General features: G+C 43.7%; 1 protein-coding gene across 7 annotated transcripts in view; it reads left to right on the top strand.

Moving 5' to 3' along the window:
- Positions 1 to 26707, top strand: part of LOC121279013 (cAMP-regulated phosphoprotein 21-like) — a 293633-nt gene that overhangs the window by 141748 nt on the left and 125178 nt on the right. For all 7 annotated transcript variants that reach the window (XM_041189756.1, XM_041189757.1, XM_041189755.1 and 4 more), the window contains one exon: positions 21228 to 21378. In XM_041189756.1, coding sequence (XP_041045690.1) covers positions 21228 to 21378 — 151 coding nt within the window. The remainder of the gene's footprint in view (positions 1 to 21227; positions 21379 to 26707) is intronic.

Genomic DNA, 26707 nt, shown 5'->3' with positions numbered 1-26707 from the left:
GGTTGGGAAGTAAGAATGGGGTGCTCTTCAGGGGCTGCCCCTTTCCAATCACGGCACAGCCTCCCCTTAGTGTGCCCCCCCTCCTTTCCTTTCTACCTGCTCCCTTCCTTAAACCCACCCCTTCCCTCCAACCCTACCCCCACTGCCCCTCTCCCTTACCTACCTAAACCCTCCTGCCCCAAGACCCTAGACTTACCTGCTCCGGGGATCCAAGGCCTTGGGGTCCTCTCTTGACCAGTAGTCCTGGCAGTGGCCTCTCATGCCCTATTGGCGCTGTCAGAACTGATGGAGCTGCTAGCCAATCAGATTGCCTGGCAGCTCCAGAAGGCAGATGGAGCCTAACATAGGAAAATGTCAAGTTATTCACTTTAGTCATAAGAATAAAAAAGCAGAATATGTTTTAAAAGGTGAGAAACTTGTAAGTGTTGATGTTCAAAGAGCCTTGGGTGTGCTCCCACAAGGAATGCAGAAAGTTAACATGCGAGTACAGCACCAATTAGGAAGGCAATTTTTTTTGCAAGGGGATTGGAGTACAGGAATATAGATATATTGCTAGAGTTGCACAAGTTTTTGGTGAGACTGCACCTGGGATGCTGTGTGCAGTTTTTGTGTCCATATTTAAGAAAGGATATACTTGCTTTGGAGACAGTACAGCGAAGGTTCACTAAATTGGTTCCTTGGATGAGGGGGTTGTCCTATGATCAGAGGCTAAGTAAATTGGGCTTATATTCTATGGAGTTTAGAAGAATACGAGGCGATCTCATTGAAATCTACAAAATCCTGAAGGGGCTTGATAGGGTGAATGCTGAAAGATTGGTCGGGGAACCTAAAACATTGCGACACAGTCTCAGGATAAGTCTCAGGATCATGTAGGACTGAGACGAAGAGAAATAACTTCACTCAAAAGGTGAATCTTTGGAATTCTTTACCCTAGAAAGTTGTGGATGCTCCATCATTGAATACATTTAAGGCTGGGATTGGCAGGTTTTGGTCTCTCAGGGATATGGAGAGCGGGTGGGAAAATGGAGTTGAAACCCAAAATCAGCCACGGTCATATTGAATGGTGGAGCAGACTCGATGGGCCATGTAGCCTAATCCTGCTCCTATTTCTTGTGTTCTTGTGTTCTTTGGGCAGGAGGGTAATCCTCCACCTCCCGGTCGCTGGCAGAATGCCATTGGCAGCGAGCAGGCAACGAACAGGCCCCATAAAATTCAGCCCGATAGTTCTTCCACATCTCTGTGATTTTCCTGCAGGTTTGCTGCTCTACCTCACTCTTACTATTTGGAAGCCCATAGAATAGTCCCAGTAATGTGAGCAGACCCAGACTTGTTGAGGTGAAAATCAACCCTTTTGAATTGGTGTTTCCTGCCCCAGAACTGGTTCCAATATCCCACGAGTCTGAAGCCTTCTCTCCTGCACCTTGCCTCAAGCCATTCATTGACCCTCCCTACCTTCCTATTTCTATTTTCACTAATGTGTGGCGCTGGGAGTAATGCAGAGATTGCTACTTTCCAGGTCCTACTTTTAAACTTCCTCCCCTCCTGAAAATATGACCATAACTCCTGTGTACCTGCTGCCCTCTGACTTTATTCCTTGCTTTTATTTTGGAAAACTCTGGACGGCCTGCACTCATCTCCCGCTCTGATTTTTCAACCTCCACTGCTACTGCCTCCAACCTGAGAACAGAACAGGTTAAGGAATCTGAAAAAGAAAGTCCAGCTTAACAAACTTGGTTGAATTTTTTGAGGCAGTTATAAATTTTGGAAACCCAGTGGACATTGTGAATCACCACTTTCAAAAAGCATTTGACAAAGCGCTGCACAAACGGCTACTAAACAAGGTTGAACTTTGTTCTATTGCTGGGTATATATTGGGCTGGATAAGAAGTTTACTGCATTCCTGGGCAGAGGGTAATTATTAATTCTAGAGGTCCTGTGGGTCTGGTCATTAGTGGAGTCTGACAGGCATCCGTGTTTGGGTTAAGACTGTTGCTCTTCATCTTATTTACTGATGAACTTGGTAGGTTTTTTTAATTTGTTCACAGATGTGGGCATCTCTGGGAAGGCTACTAGTCATCCCAAATAACCCCTTAAGAAGTTCATGTAAGCTGCCTTCTTGAATACGATTGAGAGGTTTGGTAGGCCATTTCAGAAGGATGTTAAGAATCAACCATGTTGCTTAAAGTCTGGAGTCACATGTAGTCTGGGTAAAGATGGCAGACATTTTTCCCCTGATGAACGTTAATAAACCAGCTGGATTTTTACAACAATCCAATTGTTTCATGGTCAACATTATTGATACGAGCTTTTTAATTCCCCATTTATTTAATTCATTTAAATTTCCCAATAGCCATGATGGGATTTGATCTCATGCTTCCAGATCATTAGTGCAGATCTCTGAATTGCTAGCTCACTAACATAACCACCATGCTACCGTGATTGTAGTGCATAAGTTATTGAAGGTTCATGACAAGTGCTGTGAGGTTATTGCGAACGTTAGTAGGATATTAAGGTGTGAGCTCATAAGATCATAAGGAGTAGGCCACTTAGCCCATCAAGCTTGGTGCACCATTCAGTAAGATCATGGCTGATCTTATTGTGGTCTTAACTCCAGTTTCCTACCTGCCTTTTACTCCCTTGTAGATCCTGTGCTAGCAAGTGATCTGAATGCCTCCCACACAGATGCCCCAGCATTATAGAGTAACAAAGTGCTCCATTGCACTCACTGTGTTGACATTGCCCTGTCGAGAAACTGGCTCCTACTGTCGGCATAAGCACCAAACTTCTCCTTTTGCATACTCAATATACTGACTTCCCCACTGGGGTCAAACAGATTTACACCTCTAAGCGTAGCACCTTCCAATCTACCAAAAGCAATATCCAACTCCAAATGTTCAGCAACCTAACCCAATATATTAATCAAATATATTTGTTGTAATATGCTTATAAGGCCTAGCAGCCTGCCATCACTGGAAGGGACCTGTGTCATGTGATCCAGTCTCAGATTCACTTTGGCCTGTGAACACAGCACACACAGCTCTGCTGCTGATGTCTTCAAGCTTTATACCTTTGTGTAAATGTCCTCATGTGCCCAGTCTCAATAAGTGAACACACAACGTGTTTACCCAATCCCTTTTGAGGATTGGTGCCTTTATATTATTATAAAAACACAACATGGAGTTCAGCGGTGGCCAAACAGCATGGCAGCAAGATTGAGTACAGCTATGACATGGTGAACAGCTTTAGACCATGCTATATGGCATGAAATGACCCTTGACATTTTGGTCAGACCGCAACAATGCCACAGTGTCAGATAGTGTTGAAATCATAGCATGGAGGCCGCGTAGAAAAGCTTTGAAGACACAGTGCAGAGATAGTGCTGAAATAAAAAGTTAGTAAGCAGACGGATGGTGAGATTGCAGCACATAGCCTGTCAGTTCTGTGAGTGGGACAGCGTGACAAGAGGACCAGCACCAGGGTAGCTCAGTTGGGACAGGCAAGTGACCAGGGCATGGACCAGATCAATAACAAGTGAAAGTCAAAAGAAAAAAAAAACAAAGTCATTATAAAGATCAGGCCAGAGGAGGTTGTGATTATAAAGGATGTCTTCAGGGGTTTTGGAACAATAAATTGAATAAAACAAGGAAGAAGTTCAAAGGAATATTGTCAAAATATCCACATAATTTCCCAGTTTGAGTTGGGATGCAGCTGACCTACTATCTGAATTTAAAGGGGAGAATTTTCTCCCCGTCGGGGGGCAGAGCGGGAGAGGGCGTGGGTGGGCGTGCAGCCAATCACCACCCACGATTAAATGCGTGCCGCCATTTTACGTTGGCAGGCCTTAATTGAGCTTTTTACTCCCTGTGCGGGCTGGGGGAGGAAGCATGCGAAAGAGCGCAAAAATGTCCCTGAGGCACAGAGCTGCCTCAGGGAGATTTGTTTGATTTTTAACAATTTAAATAAAGGGGAAAAAAATTTAAGACGTCTCCTCATGTGGACATTGTCACATGAGCTGGGAAATTCCTATGAACTTTATTAAAAATTTTTATTAGAGTTTAAATACCTTCATGAAATCTCATCCTGCCTGTGGATGAGGTTTCATGATAAATACGAAGGCCACCTGGGCTCTTTGCCTGCCCGCCAACCTTAAGGTTGGACGGGCAGCTCTGTTAATTATTTAACTTGGAATTTAAATGGCCTTGATAGGCCTTTGACAGATCAGCAGGCGTGCAGCTGATTCCAGTGCGCACCCGCCGAACTGAAGATCTGAATGACGCACGGTGACATCAGGACGCACACCTGATGTCACTGTGTGGCATTTTACAAGTCGGGGACTGGGGCCTACCCCAGCTCACCGACCTGAAAATTCTGGCTAAAATGTTGAAACATTATACAGAGCTATAGTTTCTTGATTCAGGAATATCGGAACCAGACAAGCAAGCCATAAGAATTTATCTAGCAAGTGGGAATGAATGTCTACAATGGCTGAACATGTCAGGATTAACAGCAGCAGAGCTGTGTGTGCTGTGTTCTGCTCACGGACCGAAGTGAAACCAAGACTGGATTACATGACACACTTCCCTTCTAGTGATGGCATGCTGCTATTCCTTAAGGCACATTATAACAATATTAATCCTCATTGCCAATGTCAGATCGTCCAATGATGTCACCTTTCAAGTTTGAGATTTAACCTGATTTACTATCTTTTTTCCACTATTGCCAAGACAATTAAATACAAAAGAAGAAACATAACCCTTTCTCTAGAATGCCATGCCTAGTTTTAATCCTCCTGCATGATGGGGGATCTAGAAATACTGGAAAATGTTCAAAGTAGGACCTCTAAATTCATACCCAGCTTAAGAGTCCTTGATTATCAAATTTGTCAAGGATTGGATCGTTTTATTTTGTGGAGATGTGAGTGAAGTCTTTAAAATTATGGAAGGATTGGACTCATACTGAGCTAGGTATGTTAGGAATGACCAGGAGACACTGGTATGTTACAAAAGCAAAAACAGGATTAGATGCTACAAGGTACTTTATTTTTGCGAATTGTCAACTGAAAAATTCAAAAGGGAGCTAGATGAGCTCTTGAGAATGGCAAGCATCTACCTATTGAAGGTGTGTCACTAGAAGTTGTGTCATCCAGTCTCCCAGAGCTTGCTTGATTTCCTGGAGATTGGAGAGAACTTTATGCAGAGTATTTCCTAAACTGGTCTAAGTTTACTTTGAGGTGATGGTGTGCAGAGGTTGACCTGTGCTAGGATGTGTTGGGCTTGATGAGTCAGTTTGTTTACATAATTATTCCCCATCAAACTGTCTCAATTCTATTTACTTTTATTTCTCATCCCATTGTTTTTCCAACATGAAAAAATGTGTACAGATGTCTGCTTACTTTGCTACATCACAAGCGATAAGCTAAAAACTGGAACATGGTAATTTGCCCTCTCTCTCTCTCTCTCTCTCCCCTTCCAATACCAATTCTGTTTAGCCTCAGCTGTCTTCAGAATTCTGCAATCCTGCAGGATCAATAGGAAAATAGAGAAGGGAAATCTTCATTTGATAGATGAGTCATCATAAATACAGCACCATTTATTGCTTGTGATACCACAGGGGAACACTTTACTTTGATAAGGTTATGGGGTGAGGAGAGGTAAGCATCAGGGGGAGTCAACAGCACCAAAATAGCAATGTAAATGCTTCCAGTTATGAAGTGCCTTTGATGACCTTGGGTTGCCCCAGATCATTTCACAGACAATTATTTTTAAAGCAATGGGTAGAATTTTGCCCTCGGATGGCAGGTGGGCCCCACAGGCTCGGCGGTGTGTGGACAGCCGACCCCTGCCACTGAAACGGGGCCCACCGCCATTTTAAGTGGGCCAATTAAGGTCCGCCCAGCGGCATCCCCAACAGGAAGCGCTATGCTTCCATAACCTTATCAAAGTAAAGTGTTCCCCTGTGGTACCACAAGCAATAAATGGTGCTGTATTTATTTTTGCTATGCGCTTCCTGTGCAGGGGGGGAAGGATTCCTCATCTGTCAATGTGCACTCTTTTGTGCATGCGCGTGAAAGAGCGCACTGCTGCCTGAGGCAAAGTGCTGCCTCAGGGAGACTCGTGACAGGTAAGTTAAGTGTAAAAATAGAAATGTTAAAAAATTATTAACATGACAATGTCACACGCGATGGGACATGTTAATAAAGAATAGATAAACTTTATTACTTTTTTACAAAACGGACATGAAACTTCATCCCACCAGTGGATGAAGTTTCATGAATAATCTGGAGCCCGCTGGGGCTCGTGGCCTGCTCGCCAGCCTTAAGGTTGGCCGGGCAGGTCTTTAATTACTTTAACTATCCTGCCAATGGCCTCAATTGGCCATTGACAGGTCGGCGGGCGGACAGCTGATTTCACTGTTTGCCCACCTTCCTAAACATTTAAAGGGACCAGGGATTCCTCCCGTGTCATTTTCCCCTTGGTGAGTGGGCTCCACCCCCAAATTGCCGAGGGGAAAATCCTGGCCATAGTCTGCTGTTTTGTAGGCAACCTTTTTATTCTTTCATGGGATGTGGGCCCTTGGACTGAGTAGTTTGCTAAGCCATTTCTGAGGGCAGTTAAGAGTCAACCAGATTGCTGCTGGAGTCACATGTAGGACAGACCAGGTAAGGACAGCAGATTTCCTTCCCTCACAGACATTAGCAAACCACGTGAGCTTTTACAACAATCAATGATAGTTTCATGGTCACCATTAGTAAGACTAGCTAGCTTCATAATTCCAGATTTATTAATTGAATTTAAATTCCACCAGCTGCCTTGGTGGGATTTGAACCTGGTGTCACCAGAGCATTAGCTCAGGCTTCTGGATTACTATTCCAGTGACATTACCACTACGCCACCATCTCACCCTATGATAACAACTTTGCACACAAGATCCCACAAACAGAAATGGGATGATTGACTAGTTCATCTGACTGTCATGAGGTTAGTCAGAACAAATGTTGAGTGGGGCATTGGAGAACTGCCTTGCCCCTCTTTCCAGAATGTCATTGATCTTTCACATTCACCTGGACATGTAGACAAGGCCTTTGTTGAGCCTCTCATCCGACAGAAATTGTGACAGGCAGCGCTCAGTACTATACTGAAATATCATCCTAGATTACGCTCACGCCCTGATGTGCGGTTTGAACTCATGACTTTCTGACTTGGAGTTGAGACTGCTATTACTGAGCAAGCTAACACTTTTAAAATGAATGCTAATTGTCTCAGAATTAAAAATAATGTGTGACATAGAAAATCAAATTAAATAGTACTGTGAAGCAACATCAGAATAGATGCATCTGATGGAAGAATGGCACTCAGAAACCCTATATATAGAAGTTATTTAGTTGAAAAGGTAATTGTATTAAAGCAAATTCTAATCATTACAAGTCCATTACATTGATTTTGCTAACATACTCTATGATATAAAAATAGTTTTTTGATGAAGTAGAACAATTTAGAAGGTTAGATTAAGTCAAAAAGATTGCTTGTGTATATATACTTTGATTTTAAAGTGTGACATGATTGATAAGTAGAAAAAGGCCATGGTAACCCATTACTTGGTAAACTTAACTAACACACTGCCCACCCACCATAGCACCCTGATGTCATCCACCATTAAGAACATAATGGGGCCCTTCTTAAAACCTCTATTTTAATTTAATGGAGTAGCCTAAGAAAGCTAACCCAAGCTGGTAAATCCTTTATCCTTGATCTTGCTGCAGTCCACTGGTGACCACATGCTGATTCCAACTCTATACTAGTCTGCAGTGTACATGCAGGATCAGTATCAGAGCTGATGGCTAAAAGTATTAGTGCTGAACATTTGCTCTTTCTGTTCCTCTATGGGCTGCTGTGGCTGGGCAGGGGCAGTGCTTCAGTGAGTGAAAGCAGGAAATGAAGGGGGGAAGGTTAATGTGAGGGTGAGGGAAGTGGTATGGAGTGGGAAGCAAGATCCATGGTCACATCATGCCAGGTAACAGGATGAGGGTGATCTGGGACATAAAGCAGGAACATATTGTCATGCTCAATATTCCTAGGGCTGAAACTTTGGGCAGAATTCTTCCGTCGGCAAGCTGGTGGCGGGGCCCGCTCGCCGACGTGAAAATGACACGGGATAATGTTGGGGGAAACCCCCGACATCATCCCGCCCCATTTAAATATTCAGGAAGGCGGGTGGACAGCACGATCAGCTGTCCGCCCGCTAACCTGTCAATGGCCTCAATTGAGGCCATTGACAGGATAATTAAGCCAATTAAAGGCCCTGCCCGTCCAACCTTAAGGCTGGCGGGCAGGCCAGGAGCCCCAGCGGGCTTCTGATTATTCATGAAACTTCATCCACTGGCGGGATGAGGTTTCATGTCTGTTTTAAAAAAACTTTAATAAAGTTTCTGTGATATTTATTAACACGTCCCATCTCGTGTGACATTGTCGCGAGGGGAACATGTTAATGATTTTTTTATTTTTCTATTTTTAAACTTTCAAAAACGGTCAGCGATCTCCCTGAGACATCACTTAGTCTCAGGGAGATGTACACTCTTTCACGCCCATGCGCTAAAGAACGCACTCTGATAGTTGGGGAAATCCCCCCCCCTCTGCACAGGAAGCACATAGTTCTTCCCATCGGGCAACTCGCTGGGTGGACCTTAATTGTCCCGCCCACTTAAAATGGCGCTGGCGATCGGCTGCCCGCCTGCCGCTGAGTCAGTAGGGCCCGCCCGCCCATCAAGGGCAAAATTCTGCCCTTTGGCTCAGCGAGCGGGGGAGGGGCACACTCACCGAGGCATAAAATGACATGGGGTGACGTTGGACGTGTGTCTCGACCTCACCGCGTGTCATTTAGATTTTCAGTTCGGCAGGTGCGCAGCCAACTCGGCTGCACACCCGCCAAACTATCAAAGGCCTATTTAGGCCTGTTAAAAAGCAGTTAAGGCAAACAGCTGAGCTGCCCGTCCAACCTTAAGGTTGGCAGGCAGGCGAAGAGCCCAGGCGGCCTTTGCATTTTTCATGGAACCTCATCCACAGGCGGCGTGAGGTTTCATGGGTAGAATTTTCCCCCGTCGGGGAGGGAAGTGCAGTACCGGGTGCGGGCAGGTAAGCCTCCATTTTACAAGGGCGGGCCAATTAAGGCCCGCACAGCGTGACATCTGCAGGGCAGCGCTATGTGCTCCCTGTGTGGCTGGCGGGGGGGCATTCCCTCAACTGGGACTCCGCTCTTTCGCACATGCGCATAGAAGAATGCACTGATCTCATTGAGGCTCAGTGCTGCCTCAGGGAGATCAGCTCCGAATTAAACCTTTTAAAGTAAATATTTTAAAAATTTCCCTGACATGTCCCCTCATGTGACACTCACATGAGTTGGGACATGTCCATCACTTTAGCTCAAACCTTTATTAAATATTTTAAATCCCTCATGAAACATCATCCCGCCCGTGGATGTGGTTTTATGCTTTTCCTGAAGCCCATCAGGGCTCCCGGCCTGCCCACCAACCTTAAGGTTGGATGGACAGCCCTGTCAATTACCTAAGTTGTTTTATTAATGGCCTCAATAGGCCATTGACAGGTCGGCAGGCGCACAGCTGATTTGGATGCACTCCACCGACCTAAAAATGGAGATGATGCGGAGTGCCATTGGGTGTTCTGCGCAACATCATCCTGCATCATTTTACGCATTGGCGTGTGGGCCCTGACCCCCTGCTCACTGACCTAAAGATCCTGCCCCATGAATGAATTATCAGAAAATTTTTAGTTAAAGTTAATGCACATGTCCCAGCTCATGTGACAGTTTCACATGAGAGGACATGTCCTAAAAATGTTTACAACACTTTATTAGGCTGTTTAAACTTAAAACTAATCTCCCTGAGGCACCTCTTTGCTTCAGGGAGATTTCTGCGCTCTTTCACGCACGTGTGTGAAATAGCGCACACCTGATTCAGACAAACCGCCCCTCCCCACCCCTCCCTGTCCGCACAGGCAGCGCACAGCGCTTCTGGGCGCACATCACGCTGGGCAAGCCTTAATTGACATGCCCACGTAAAATGGCGGCACACAGCTGATTGGGGGAGCTGCTTGGCTCTGCACCCGCCCCCAAACACCCCCCCCCCCCCCCGATGGGGAGAAAATTCTCCCCCTAGAGATTCGACTTGGCAAGGACTCTGTCACTGTGGACCCCATGGTGCTGAGAATCATCGCCTCTATAGGGCTTGAGAGATTCAGGCATCCTTGTCCTCAGCCAGTTCCGCTCTGCTTCCTCCAATGTGTGCCACCTAGTCTTGTAAGACAGAGGGCAGAATGTCAATAATTATTCACCTCTGTTTGGGTGATGTGTCTGCCATAGCTGTATAGCTAGAGGTATGTGAAGGCAGGAAAAGGTGGGTGTGAGGTTAGCAGCATTGGTAGATTTGTGAGAGTGAGATAGGATGACCTTACTAGGCATGAGTCTCGAGTACCATACACTGGCTGCTGGGTGAGTGATGGGAGTGTGGTGCATTGAGCAGCTTGAGAGTCTAGAGGCACAGTAAGTAAGAGAGGTCATGTAAGGACACATTCACTGACCTTGACCATCCCTGCGAAGCCCTTACAATTCTTGTGGCACTGCTGCCAGATCCTCAGTTCCAGACACTAGACATTGATCTCTGTGGTCACCTGCTCCCAGTTCCTTCTCAGTATGGTCCTTGATGGCCTCCTAGTTCCCCACATGGTATCTCTCTTCCTGCCCCGGTCCACCACTGATACCTCCAATGTCAAATCCATCACCCTGGCCTCCTCTCTGTGCCTTGCCGTTCACTTTTCCATTATTTAACTTCCTTCAATATCATTCAATTCAATTTTCCTTGAGATGGATAGCCTGTCTTTAAATAGAACAAGCGGGCTGTGCCATATGGTATCCTGTTATGCTCTCAGTCGAGACCAGTAACTTTTTTGTAAAAAAAGGAAGAAGTCCAAAATCCTAATTATTTACTGAAGGAATGAAGCCACAAGATTCGATGGTTCAAAACAAAATAATTTTTATTATATAAGAGTCAAACAAAGCAAATGCTAATCACTATCTTGGGTAACTGCCTATAACCTAAATGCAGAATCAACACAAGTTAAACATGAATTAACAGGAAAATTGTGGTTGATTATAAACTATAAATTGCACATTAAATGGCAGATACAACTAAGACAGATTTTATGAATTGGCTTGGCAGTCCTCTCAGCATATATGTTATCAATCTCAGTCAAAATGCTCTTCAAAACTCTGTCTTCCTCATGAAGAGTTTCAGCTCTTTTTCTAGGATTTAACCCAGTCCCCAGCTGACAACAATGTACAACAACCCAAGTTCCATGGGCACAGTCTTCATCAAAAATGGTACATGTCTGCAGAACCTCCTGAACTCTGCTTATGATAATCTGAATGGTGTGGCGTAGATCGCTCTATGTAATCATCAATTAACAGAAACAGCCACAGCAACTGTATATTTGCCTATTCTCAGCTTCTAGAACTAGCCTCCACCTTCTTCAGTTTTCCTGTGCTGCACCATTGGGATCAGCATCTGAGCTGTGAATGCCCCGTGTCATTTTATATGTTTCAGCCAGTTTCAGTCTCCCCAGAGATTTTGGTTTCCAATCTCAGTTTCAGTCTTACTGGAAGGGACAGTTTCTCTTTTTAGTTTCCCTTTTCAATTAGGGTATGTCTCAATCTGCAAAACTCTGCTAACCCCTTGATATTTCAGTGCAGCTGACAACACACAGAAGGAGATAGCAGCACGAGACCCATTCAGCTACATGCTACAATCATGCAGATGTGTTTTCTCAAACTACCTTCAGGAGATTGAAGAGCCACATGTGCAAAGGACCAAAATAGTTCAGGTTACAAAGAGCTACATGATTTGCATCCCTGGGTTATGCTGTTGTTGGGTTAGATATTGGACAGTGTGGCTGAATTTTTCCAAGGAGTTAGGAAGTGCCTGGCTGACGAGCAGGAAATGCAGATAGTTGATCATAGGGAGGGCTCCCCACACTGTCCCACTTCCAGGTGAGATTCCCAGGAATGGGATGCCAGAGGAATTGGCAACCCACTCCACAGAGGCAGATCGACAATTTAACCAATTTAGGCTTCACTTTATGGGCCATTTTCAGAACCCAGGAGAATCTTCCCAGCATTGGACTCGCTCCTTGCTGAGTCCAGAGGTCAGCGGCAACTTGGAAGCAACTTCTTGGTGGCAGGTTAGAGAGTCACTGGTGCCTTCTCTCACTGGCACAATGCATGAGCCACAGCATGAAAGTGCAACAGCTGTGGCAAAAACCATTCCTGTCGAGAGGTTTCCCCTACCAACTGATGGCCCTAACAACTCTGGGCCTTCCTAATTTCAGTAGGCCTCTAAGCGTGCCTGCATTTTGAGCTGCCCTTGCAGTCGCCTTTCCACCTCAGCAGTATCTATGTCTCCCGTGGGGTTGCTGGTCAGCCAGTGCTACGGTCCCTCTGATTGGGCTTCAATCTTGCGAGCCTGTCTGCCATACTTAATTGGCAGAGGCAGCCATTTTTGAAACTGCCTCCTGTAAAGTTGTGCTGGCTGAGGACCCTCATATAGCCCTATCTTGAGTCCCCTGCCCCTGCAGTAAAATTCAGCCCTGTGGGTGCACTCCTAAATGCAGGATGTTCAGACCCCCACAATAAGAGTGACTAGCACTGTTCTACCTGAATGAATATCTCATCAAATGTCTTAAACGTGGAATTAGCAGTAAGTAGTAAATTTATCAAGCGGCTATGTTCTAAAAAGATCATAAGAAATAGGTAAAAAGCAAAATACTGCGGATGCTGGAAATCTGAAATAAAAACAAAAATTGCTGGAAAAACTCAACAGGTCTGACAGCATCTGTGGAGTGAAAGACAGAGTTAACGTTTCTAAAGAGAGGTAAAAATGTGGTGAAATATATACTGTTTAAAGGGGGTGGGACAGGTGTAGCTGGATAGAAGGTCAGGAGGCAAAGGAGAGATTGCAAAAGATGTCATAAACAAAAGGTCAAAGGGGTGTTCACTTGCTCATTCTGCTTTCTACTCTGAATGTCACCATTAGCATCTCCTTTAGCCAGTATCACCACCATCAACACCCCTTCAACCTTTTGTTTATGACATCTTTTGCAATCTCTCTTTTGCCTCCACCAATCACTAGATTTCTATCCAGCTTCACCTGTCCTACCCACCTTAAACACTATAGAAAAGAGTCATATGGACTCAAAACGTTAACTGTCTTTCTCTCCACAGATGCTGTCAGACCTGCTGAGTTTTTCCAGCAATTTCTGTTTTTGTTTCACAAGAAATAGGAGCAGGAGTAGGTCATTCAGTCTATCGAGCCTTAACTCCAGTTTCCTGTCTGTCCCCAATAACCTTTGACTCCCTTGTCAAGCAAAAATCTGTCTAACCCAGCCTTGAATAGATTCAATGACCCTGCCTCAACTGCTCTCTGTGGAAGAGAATTCCAAAGATTAGTGACACTCTGAGAGAAGAAATTCCTCCTCATCTCCATCTTAAATGGGAGACCCCTTATTTTTAAACTGAGCCCCCAGTTCTAGATTCCCCCACAAGGAAGCATCCTCTCAGCATCTATCCTGTCAAGCCCCCTCAGAATCTTTTTTGTATCAATAAGATCACCCCTCATTCTCCTAAACTCCAATGAGTATAGACTCAACCTTTCCTCATAAGACAAATCCCTCATCCCAGGAATCAGCCTAGTGAACCTTTTCTGGACAGCTTCCAATGAAAATACATCTCTCCTTAAGTAAGGTGACCAAAACCGTACCAAAGATGTGGCCTTGCCAAAGTTCTGCAGCTGTATCAAAACATCCTTACTTTTATACTCCATTCTACGCTGTGGCTACTGCCTGGAGGCCTATAAACCACTCCACCAGTGACTTCTTTCCTTTGCCAATTTTTCTCCCAACCCAAACTGATTCTACATTTTGATCCTCTGAACCAAGGTCATTTCTCACTACTGTACTGACCCCAGCCTTTATTAAAAGAGTCACCCAGCACCTCTTCCTTTTTTCCTGCCCTTCCAAAATGTTAAATGCCCTTGAATATTTAAGTCCCAACCTTGGTCACTTTGCTATCATGTCTCTATAATGGTTTTCATATCATACTCATTTGTTTCTATTGGTGCTATCAATTCATCCATCTTACTATGAATGTTGTCTGCATTTAGATAAAGAACCTTTAATTCTGTCTTTTTACCATTTTTCCCTAGTCTGACCTTATTTGTTGGTGTACTCTTATGTTTGCATGCCCTTTCCCTACCTGTCACTCTCTGGTTATCATTACCTGCAACGCTACCCTGTACTATTGGCTTGTCCTTTCTCTTTAACTTTCCAAATCTACCCTCATGTAAACCCTACCAATGACCCCCCGTACCCCCTGTGACCCTCACCAGCACTACTTAGTTTAAAGACCTCTATACAGTCCTAGTTATATGATTTTCCAGGACATTGGACCCAGCACAGGGAAGACCATCCCAATCGTACAGCTCCCTCTTTCCCCAGTACTGCTGTCGGTGACCCATGAATCAAAAGCCATTTCTCCCACATCAATCTTTGAGCCATGCTTTCAGCTTTCTGTTCTTATTTACCCTATTCCAATTTAATCATGGTTCAGTAGTAATTCAGAGAATGTTACCTTTGTGGTTCTACTTTTTAATTTGACCCCTAGCTGCTCATACTTGCTGAACAGAAGTTCTTTCTTTTACTACCTAGGTTGTGGAACATGTGGAATGCAATGACTGGACCCTTGCCCTCCCACTCCAAGTTCCTCTCCAACCCTGGGGAAATGTCCTTAACCTTGGCACCAGGCAGGCAACAGAGCCTCAGAGCTCTCATTCCTGGCTGCAAAGATCAGTGCCCATCTCCCTCACTATACAGTCCCCAATAACAACTACATTCCTTTTTGCTCCCACCACTTGAATGGCCCCCCTGCAGCACGGTGCTGTGGTCAGTTTGCTCATCCTTCCTGCAGTCCCAGCTCTCATCCACAAAGCTGCAAGAACCTCAAACTTGTTGGACAATTGCAGGGGCTGAGGCTCCTCCATTGCTCCAATTTGGATCCCCGTACTTGCATCCCTTACAGTCTTACCACAGACTAAATCTGAAGTACCCAGCCTAAGGGAAGAGGCTGCTTCCTAGAACAATGTGCCCAGGGAACTTTCCCCTCCCTGATGTATGTTACAATTCATCAACTCAGGTACAAAGTTCCTCAAGCTACTGATATTTACTGCAGATGTGGTTGCAGTGGATTTTATGGGTATCCAGCTTTTCCCACATGTTACAGCTGCAATGCATCATCTGCCCTGTCATCTTTATTTTGTTTTATTTAACTAATTAGTTATTGTGGAGTTTAACTAGCTATGCTATAAGTTTAATATAGTACTTATATCTCACCAGTATCCACTTAAACTACTGCCCCAGTTTAGCGGGGGAAAAGACTCAAAACTCACCCACATCCACCTGTGCACCTATTTAATGGGGAGAATTTTCTCCCCATCCGGGGGGTTGCTTGGTGGCGGGCACGGGGGGCGCTTAGCCGATCGGCTGGGTACTGCTATTTTACATGGGTGGGCCAATTAAGGCCCGTCCAGGATGATTTGTGCCTGGAAGTGCTGTGCGCTCCCTGTGCGGGTGGGTGGGGGGATGGTTGCCTGAGCCAGGAGTATGCTCTTTCGCACGCAGTGCAGATATCTCCCTGTGGCACAGAGGTGCCTCAGGGAGATTAATTTTAAGTTTAAACAGTTTGATAAAGTGTTGTAAAAATTTTTATGACATGTCCCATGCATTAATTTTAGTAAAAATGTTTCTGAAAATGTTAAATCATTCATGGAACCTCTTGCCGCCTGTGGATGAGGTTCCATGAAAAATGCGAAGGCCGCCTGGGCTCTTTGCCTGCCCGCTAACCTTAAGGTTGGACAAGCAGCTCAGCTGATTGCCTTAATTGCTTTTTAACGGGCCTTAATAGGCTTTTGACAGTTTAGCGGACGTGCAGCCGATTCAGCTGCGCGGCCACCGAACAGAAAATCAAAATGATGCGCGGTGACGTTGGGACACATGCTCAATGTCACCCCACATCGTTTTATGCCTTGGCGAGCGGGCTCCACTCCTGCTCACCGAGCCGAAGGTTCTGCCCAATGCCCCTAGGCCTCAGCTCTCAGATTTCACTGTCTTCAGCTCCCTCTCTTAGACCACTCTTTTTTTGTAAAGGCCAGAACAGCGCCTCGTCCCTCTCTGCATCAAATTCCCTTACCAAATTCCTGGATTTCATCACTTGGTCACGCTGCATTCAGTCTGCAGATGCCACCTTCATGTGCCTTACTACGTGTTCGTATGGCTTTATACTGTTTGGAATCATCTTGTTCACCTTTGCAGCCAGCATTGTTCACAGTAAATTCAATGATTTAACCACAGAAATTCACTTTTCTTTTACATTAGAGGCCATATGATATTTGTCAAGGATGCCTTTTGTCTTGATTGTTTTTCTGTTATTATCTAACTAAATATGGGCACTGCTGCTTGGGACCGGATTTTATGGCCCCATTTGGGAATCGCACAGAGTCAGGAATCAGAAAATAAATGAGAGTCAGGAATCAGAAAATAAATGGCCATTGTGTGGTGAAGGCGGAAGTCTCAGAATCACACAGTGCAGAAGAGGCCCTTCGGCCCATCGAGTCTGCACCGACACGTGAGAAACACTCCATTCCTGTCTCTGGCTATTTTCAGCAGAGCAAGAAAGGGAGTGGGTTGGAAACCCAACTTGCTACTGTTTGCAAGTTGTCATGTCCATTGTAGAATGGGCATTTCAAAAACTGCAATTTTCAGTGAGATTGCCATGTTTTAGGAGCTTTCTGAGCCATGCGTTGGAGGTATGAAGTGTGTAAAAGGTGAGTAAAAATGCTGTTGCTTCCTTTACAGTTCAACGTGAACTACTGTAACCTGGGTTAGTTCTATATATACTAGAGTAAGTGATGACAGCAGTGTGACTGGAAAGGTAAATGACCATTTGATAATCTGTTTGCCATGTAGTTACTTCTGACAATTGGCAAAGTATCAGATGAAGAACAACATTGTAAAAGTGGAAAAATCTTCAGATTTGAATAGATTATCCACAGGATAAATGGCTATTCTGCATTGTACAATATTGAAAAAACTAGCCAAGTGTGAGCTCAATAGCTAATTGTTAAAACGCTACCAATGGTTGTCCTTTATATTTTTGCAGAAGAGCTTGGCCATCGGTTTGGCTGCTTGAAAGCTGTGACAGATATAGAAACTATTGTCTGCCTTCAAAAGCACTAATGGATTCTACACTGCAAGGGTTGTTTTTACAGTTGTACAGGGAATGAGAGTTTGATGGTTTGGCTGCTTTCAAAGATATTAATGGATTCTACACTGCAGGGTTTTTTTATGCAGCTGACCAAGTGAGTGTGAATTTGATGGGTTTGACAGATATATGAGCTTCTGAAGAGATGAATGGTTTCAAGTGCCTATTAAAGTGATGTTTGTTTATTTTTACAAATGTATGAGCTTTGGAAGAACATAATGTATTTTTTTAAATGCCTATTCAAGTGATACTTGTTTATTTGGACACATTTATAAGATTCTGAAGATGATATTGGGGTTTTAAGTGCCTTTGAAAGTAATCTTTGTTTATTTTGACAGATTTATGAGGTTTTCACAGACTTACAAATGTTATTATAGAGCTTGTTGGTTCTGTTTATAAGGTGGATACTAGTTGAGTGGAGGGGGTAAGAGATGGAAAAGGGCATAAAGGGTGTAGGGGAGATAAGGTGTGAGGGGATAAGGGGGTATTTGGGCTGAGGGGCTAGATGGATGAAGGGGGGTGGGGGAGATGAAGGGGGCAGGGGAATGAGGAGGTAAGGTGTGAGGGGATAAGGGGGTATTTGGGCTGAGGGGCTAGATGGATGAAGGGGGGTGGGGGAGATGAAGGGGGCAGGGGAATGAGGAGGTAGGGAGGTTAAGGGGGTGAGGCTCAGGAGGCCCATGCACTGATCTGAAGAACGGAGGCAAAGTTTCTATGCATGGAGGCGGGCCTCAGCCACAGCCTGTCTTCATCTCCCAACTTCAGGCTGTCACACCCTCCAGGATATGAAAATTGAGCCTGCCAGCAGTGCTTGGACAGAGGTGGGATCACGATGTCAGGAAAATTCTTGTCTCCCAATTCTTGGCTCCATGATGAAAATCCAGCCCGAGGTGTCTATTTTCTTTGCAGTAACCAGCTAAAATTTAGATCTCTTCTTCATAGCCATTACTTGTTTTCTGTGTAAGATTCGTCAGTCTGGGCATAACAGTCTTGGCCTCCATTATGTATGGATATCTGTAAGCAACAAACTAATTATATTAAATTCAACTGAAATGAATTGAGTGGGGGCAGCTAGTAATGCTCACTTCAGATCACCCTATCAGGTTTCAAATGGGGCAACTGCAATGATGCACATGCAAATATCTTAAACGTTACCACCAATCATTGCCATTTGTAAAACTATTGAGGACAAATTGATAACATTTTAATGCAATGTTAGAAATGAACTTAAGATTTAAGATTTCTTTCTATGGAAACCTTTAGAAACTTTGGGGCTAATTTGAACACTTGGCAATGTCAGATTGGCCACCAGTTCCACAGCTCTCTTGGTGTTTGTTTTTATTGAAGCTGATGGAAAGAAAAATTGGGGGAAGTATATAATGGATGAGTGGTCTATGTTACTCATTTTATATTATTGCCAAGGCTCACTTTACCCTCTTTGCTTCAAAATGCAAAAGCTTTTGTTGATTCAAACATTTTGCAGAATGCTAGCATGAAAATATTTGGCTGTGGGACAATACTCAGTAACTCTGAAAAGACAAAATGTAATGACTCCAGAATATACTCCAGAATAGAGATTTTATACATAATGCAACCAGCTTGTCACTTTAATTCATTATTATAATTAAAATGTCAGGTGTATCATTATTATTTTATTTTATTTTGTCCAGCATTACAATACTCATCAGAAATATACATTAAAAAATTGCTTGTATTTGGAGCATTATTTCAGTTTGCACTTGTTAACCTTAAGATTCTACAAGAGTCAAGAGATGGCCTCTACGTTGCACATTTCCTACATTTCAACAGTGCTGCATCTGACTCTAAAATTTGTGGGGAGAAAGGATACTTCATACTTAAGGAAAATATCCAAACAAGAGTTGCATTGACAGTCTAGTGCATTAGGAGTATTAAGACCTACCATGCCCCAAAATGTTATAACTTCACAGAAGTTTGAAGCCATTATGAACATATTTTTCAATAGTGATGTGGTTTGATTTAATTAATTGTTATACACTGTCCTTCAAGGCTGCAATGTATTATTAGCATAATGAAATTGTGCAAAATGTGTCTGGTTTGTACAATTATTTTCTGTTATACCTCAAAACATGGCCTTTGTTGCTATGCAACCAAGAAGCTGTAATTCTTTGCATTTTCAACTCACTTTCATCCTGTACTGTTTTATTAAACATGCTGCAAAGCTTTAAGGGAGGAGGCTGCCTAACAAAAGGAAGGATTGCTTATGATGTCGCTACTTTTCTCTGCAAGATTTTCTTCAGCTCAGTCCTCAAAAGGAGGAAATAGTAACACTGAAACAATTGCAGGCTGAGAGGCATTAACCCCAGTTCAGAAGCATTCCAGCTATATGGAGAGAACTTTGGATAACTAAAAATACTGAACAAAAGGCAACAATGTATCCTATAATTCATATACTTTTCATAGTGGAATTATGATTCTAAATATTCTGCCTTAGTGTCAGCAAAGCTTTAACTGTTCTATAATGCATGTGCTTTCCAGATGTCGGTATCACATCAAATATAAGCATTTGAGGACATAAACTTAAGACTGCCATGGGCTGAACATTGTTTCTGAAATCTATATGGACCAAGGATTCTGGAACAAGAAGTCAAGCAATCTTAATTGAGAACACTGTTTTGGGGACAGGAGAAGGGACAGGAGGGAAGAAATGCTACATTCTAGTTCTGTTATTTTTAAGAAGCTGGATGCATTAACCTGATGGTGTGCGTATTTATTCACTGTTGAAGGATCGGACAATTTAAATTAAAACCGAACCTGTGCTGGCTTTTATACCTGGGCAAATTGCCAGTCTTGTTGCCAAAGTTTAGGTGGATTGAGGTGCTTGGTTAAAGGAAGAGGAGAGGAGGACTTAACTGTACATCACAATATCTGCTAACAGCAGAGCCAGGAATGACTGAAGTAATCAAAACCACCCAACCCTCCTAGGGGAGGGAGGGGGAAGGGGTGAAACAATGGGGGAAACATTTTTGTTTCAAAACTGAAGAACAAGACTGAAAATCATCATGTGTATGACATTGTTTTGGTCAATTGCAGCTTGCTACAATCAGCTTTTAACCGCAGGACTTATTTCCATGAACTGTGGAGCTAACGCTTTCGACCATACAGAAACCCAGTTTCCACTCTCCATATCATAAGGTTAATACTTGTAACAATGAGGATTATTGGTGACTTTTTCCATTAAGGTCTCCATTGTATCAATATAAAATTTGCAATTGTTTGGATTACTGTACGTTCAAAATATATTGAAGGAACTTTGTGCTTACTTTATGATACCAGTGTTTTGAGATAAAATGTGCTTTGTTGTTCCAAAGACCAAGTATTTGAGAACATTTTGCTAGCTTTCATTGTGAACATTTGTACAACCTTTGTGATTTTTGACTTGGATATTAATTGATAATGTGGAATAATTGTCTTTGTACTGGCCATCAATCTCGGTTTATATAAATGCTAAAGGAGTATGCTGTCTATACTGCTGTCTGCCATTCATTCCCATTTCTGTTGGTGAGATGATGTAATTTGAGTATTGCTTGTAAAAGACGGATACTGCAAATTGCAAGTGTTATAATCAAACACTTGTTTCCATGAAAGATAATCTTGTGTTATAAAATTTATTTCAAATTGTGAACATTTGTCATGATTATTTTTAGCTGAGGAAGATACTTAATACTGTTCTTTTCAAATTGTGAAATAATGATAATTCTTTAGAAGGTGGCAAAGTAGACAACCTATCGATTAACAATTAATTGCAAATGATAGCAACATAACCTTTTACAGATGAAAGGAATTATTATTTCTTAGTAATTTTTGTGTTGCAGGATTCAGTACAGCTGCAGTTCACCAGCTCTTCAAGTTTTCAAGATGATGATAAAACTAATAAGGAGGAATTGGAGAAAGAAAAGGACAAGGATAAAAACAGAGAAAAAGAGAAAACTAATGAGAAACCTAAAATAAGAATGTTGTCAAAAGGTATGAGTTTGCAATCAGCCCTCTCATTACTCAATGAAAAATAGTGGGTGCAGGAATTCTACCTACTCTGTCTACTTGCCAATCTGTGATGTGCAAAATGACTTAAAACGATTGTGTTCAAGGAATGGTTAAGACTGACCTTATGGTAATTGTGATAGTCTATAAAAGCTGATCTTAAGGAGATGTGAGGTTTGATGTATTGTATTTGACTTTAATTCATATAAAACCTGCATTATCCAACAATGGTGAATTTAAAAAAGACACCATAATTGTGAGCAAATTGCTTTTGTTGGTAGTCCTTAGCCATAACCCTGAGAACATGTACGGTAACCTACAAGAAACAATTCACATATTTTAATGCAAAGCCAATGGTCTGCTTTACAAGAAAGGATACTGAGATTGTCATGGAGTCATCTATTCCATAAATTCATACCAGAGTATTGATCAGGGTCACAACCCTAAATTGCAATGTAATTCTACATTTTCACATTTCAGACCAATATATTTGCATTTGAAAAGTAAACAGAAGCACTTTAATGGATTAATTTATCCATAAGTTGCATTCTAAGGTTATTGAAAGGTTTAATATTAAGGTCAATGACAAATTCTTCACCCCAAACTGGAATTCAACTAGTGAAATAAAGAAATCATAACCTCACATCCGTTTTGCTGCGCTTCCTTAAAACTTACGTTGACAATCACAGAATCACAGTGCAGAAGAGGCCCTTCAGCCGATCAAGACTCCACCGACACATGAGAAACACCTGACCTACCTACCTAATCCCATTTACTAGCACTTGTACCATAGCCTTGAATGTTATGACATGCCAAGTGCTCATCCAGGTACTTTTTAAAGGATATGAGGCAACCCGCCTCCACCACCCTCCCAGGCAGCGCATTCCAGACCGTCACCACCCTCTGGATAAAAATGTTTTTCCTCACATCCCCCCTAAACCTCCTGCCCCTCACCTTGAACTTATGCCCCCTTGTGACTGAACCTTCAACTAGGGGGAACAGCTGCTCCCTATCCACCCTGTCCATGCCCCTCATAATCTTGTACACTTCGATCAGGTTGCCCCTCAGTCTTCTCTGCTCCAACGTAAACAACCCAAGTCTATCCAACCTCTCTTCATAACTTAAATGTTTCATCCCAGGCAACATCCTGGTGAATCTCCTCTACACCCCCTCCAGTGCAATCACATCCTTCCAATAATGTGGTGACCAGAACTGCACACAGTACTCCAGCTGTGGCCTCGCTAAGGTTCTATACAAATCCAACATGACCTCCCTACTTTTGTAATCTATGCCTCGATTGATAAAGGCAAGAGTCCCATATGCCTTTTTCACAACCCGACTAACCATGCCCCTCCGTCTTCAGAGATCTATGGACACGCACGCCAAGGTCCAAGGTCCCTTTGTTCCTTAGAACTTCCTAGTGTCATGCCGTTCATTGAATACAATGGTTATAGAAGAATTAAGATAAACATGTTGAGTCATCCTTCAGTATTAAACAGTTGGAAAACAGCAAGTCTAAGGGCAGCATATTATGAGGGGGAGGACAGATCCACCATTCTCCCCCACCTCTCCCTCTCTACCCCTGGAAGCAGAGCGGGCATGGGGCTGATCCACTCCACACCAGCCCACCCCGCAGCCATAACGCGCTGTGGGCAGGTTGAATTAGGGCAGTGTGAGACTTCTGCTCCTCGCTGGGGAGGAAGTCACGTCATTAGGAGCTGCCAGTCAATTCAAATGGACAGCAGTTCCAGTAGTTCCGAGAACACCAAGAGTACATTGGTGGGCGCTGCAGGGACTGCAACCAGGAACAAGGAGAAGGTCTGCACATCCTGGAGCCAGGTAAGACTGGGGTCTTGGGAAGAAGTATTTGGGCAGTTGAGGGAGATCTTCCTCCCACCCCCTCACCTGATTCACAAAGGGCCCTCCCTAAAGATAGCATCCCCCCCTTCCTTCCTACTCTTTGAAAAAGCTTTTTAGAAAATGGTCTCCCCACTCCCACCTGACTGTCCATGCCAACCTTTTTATGGCATGGGAAGTGTATTATCGTGGTCAATTGACTTAACAACCTCAATTGACCCCTGGATATTTATTTAAGTGTGGTCGGTGGGCTGCCAATTTCAGTGCCTGCCCACCTCCCCACCACCACCCCCATCCCCCCCTCACCGCCTGGTAAAATGTGGGTAAGCTTGGGAGTGGGCTGGAAGGTGGTGGTGTGGGCAGCCGCCCTATTTTGTGTACCCTTCCACCAAAAGCACGCCTGGCAGGGGCATGTAAAATGCAGCCCTTGTATAAAATGGAAACAATGTTTAAATCACGAAACTTCTTAAAAAAGTTAGTTGCTGTGACGTGTGAAATTGATCGTGGAACTCCCAAATGCAAATCCATAGAGGGATCAGATAAGCATTGTTTACTGTATAAGAAACAAAGAAACTTCAAGAAATTGTATGGAAAAAGCCGGTCACCAATGAAGGATACAGTAGAGCAAAACAGAACAAGATTGTGATCAGAAACTCTGTAGGCCCTCACTTTAATTTTTTTGCTCTATCAAAGCGATTGGAGAAAATGAGCCCTCCTCAGGGGCAGAATTTTTAGCTCAGCATGCGGGCGCGCGCCAGACCCGCTCGTTGTAAAATAACGTGATCCCGCGCTCACGCGGTGTTAAGTCAGTGGGTGCGTGCGATAGTCGGAAGCGCACCTGCCGACAATTAAGAGGGCAATTAAGCCCAATAAAGTTCCAATTGTCCCTGATTTTTTCAGGCAAATCTGTCTGGCAGACTTTGCATTTTTGATGAAACCTCATCTGAGGGCAGGATGAGGTTTCTGTTATTAAATTTAAAAAAATAAAAGTGTACGGACAGAGTTTTCATCATGCATACGTTCAGGTGACTGATTCTGATGCGTGGGCATTTTTTTTTCGCGGATTTTAAAATCTTTATTTGTTGCTTTTAAATTCTCCAGCTCCCTGAAGCAGCTTCCGTTTCCCGGCCACTCCCAGGCCCGCCGACCATGCCCCGCTCCCAGACCTAAAGGTCCTTCCCCATGTGTAGGCATCTCAAAAAAGCACTGCATGACTGGGACAGAATTAGAAAATTAATAACCATAACTGACTGTGAACTCGGGAATAAGAAGTATATCAACTTTCGCAGATGACACCAAACTGGGGGGTGGGGGGGTGGGGGCAGTACAGTTAACACTGAGGGGGACTGTAACACCATATAAGATGTTAACAAACTTGCAAAATGGGAGTGTAAATGGCAAATCATTTCAACATAGATAAGTGTGAGGTGGTGCATATTGGCAGGATGTCAATTGCTCCATGGAAGATAGTGCCACAAAATGGCATTATATAGCACATGTGTTTTTAGTGTTACAGGTGCCATTTCAGTACCAAGATGAGCCATTTTCATTCACCTCTGGTGCAGGGCAAGCCAGGTGCTATTTTGGGTAGGTTGTCAGTGCGGGCGGATACGCCAGTAGAATGCAGAGTTGGAAGAGCATGATGTCACATTGCAGTGCTGATTAGATGCCAGCAGTGCCATTTTCAACCTGAACCTGAGCTAACACTGTCTCTTAAATTCATGCAGCTGAACATGTGTTCAGCAACAGGAATAATTCGCCACCCCCTCCCCCAGCACTATTTGAAGGGATCATCATCTACTTTCAGATTAGTTGCTGACTGAATTCTCAGCTGCTGCTTAGTTAATAAAAATGTTTGATGGTTTGTATAGCTAGTTAAAGTTGGTGAAGTCTACTGGGGGTGGTGATGCACATGGTGAAAGTCTTGGTTCTCACGTCAAAGGTTCTGCTCAGACCACTTGCTCCCACTCATGGGTATTGTAGTTTCTATCTGTCGACCTGCAGTATGACTGAGAGATTGAACAGAGGCGACACAGAGGAGGGCAAGCTGCTTAAAGAGGGTGAGGGGCAGAAGGCCATAATTGCCCCAGGGCTTTCAGGGAGCATTTCTTCTACTTGACGCTCAGTGAGGAACAATGTGTGGAAAGTCTCTGCTTCGTGAAAGAGGTGCTCTCTGCAGTGTCAGAGCAGGGTGAGGACAACATTGCCAATGGCTGTGAAGATGACCATGACCTTTAAATGTTTGCATCAGGCTCCTTCCAGGCTGAGGCAGGCAATATTTCCAATACTCCCAGTTCACTCTCCACTGTTGCATGAGGGAGGTCATGAGGCTTTGTATACAAAGACAGATGAATGCATTTTGTTCTGTCTTGCCAGAGAGAGGCAGGTGGATGGAGGTGGGACTTTGCCAGGACAGCAGGCTTCTCCATGCTGTAGGATGCCATTGCCTACCCAAATGGTATGTAAATTCTGAGATGTAAAGCAACCAGCAGTGGTTTTACTCCATCAGTTGGTGAGAGCCCACACTCAGCACATCATGTAGGTGAATGCCCAATATCCTGGTAGCAATCATGATGTCTTTGTTCTTCACCAGTCCACTGTTCCATCAACATTTGAGCAACCATGAAAAACCAGAGGCAGCTGCTGAGTGACAAGGAGTATCTGCTGACCACTATGGTGTAGCTGGGCTGTTGCTTGTGATAATGACCAAGCTTATAAAATTAGGCCTCATTATAATAAAGAATCAAACATGGTTTTGAAGGTCAGACAGAGTTAAACTGTACTTTATTATTCAAATGCTTAATTATTTCCTGCAATGTTCCGGACCAAAATATTCTTTGTCCTCAATCCGTTGTCATGATTAAGTGCTGGAACAATTTAGATTTGGTGCTGGTAGCTAACAGTGGCATCACCAGTTGGGATATATGTGGAACAGGCATTGGGGAAATAGAAACTTTTAGTTAAGAGAGGCTTATGGCAAAGTTATAAATTTACTTTATCATGAAAAGTTGATTATATGTAGGCTAACAGATATAATTCTGAAGCATCCTCCGAGTACTTCCTTTCCTTGATTTTTTTGAAGGGTGTTAGGAACTAGAGATAGTTTAAGTATGTCATATTTGTATGTGGGTGATAGGAATGAGTTTTAGCTTTAAGTTTAAGTTTAATTTGTGTTTCTGTATTGATATTAAAAAAGGGGGGAACTAGAGTTTTAGTTTCATTTTGAAAGCTGCCTGCAAGCCTGTGGGTTTGTTTGTGTGTATACCTGCATTTTTAGTGAGGTTTTATGATTCTTGGGGCAGGATTTTTCAGATGGCAGGCGAGCTTAGTGAGAGCAGGCTCACGTCGCCATTTTATGCGGGCGGGCCAATTAAGACCCGCCCAGGGTAAGCCACGACCGGTAGTGCTCAGCACTACCTGTGCAGGTGGGGGGGTGGAGGGAGAGTCGGGGCCAATG

Source organism: Carcharodon carcharias, chromosome 6, assembly GCF_017639515.1.
Source record: "Carcharodon carcharias isolate sCarCar2 chromosome 6, sCarCar2.pri, whole genome shotgun sequence".
NCBI classification, from domain to species: Eukaryota; Metazoa; Chordata; class Chondrichthyes; order Lamniformes; family Lamnidae; genus Carcharodon; species Carcharodon carcharias.
Note: the sequence above shows the minus strand (reverse complement) of the source record. Positions and strands in the feature narration are given on the sequence as shown.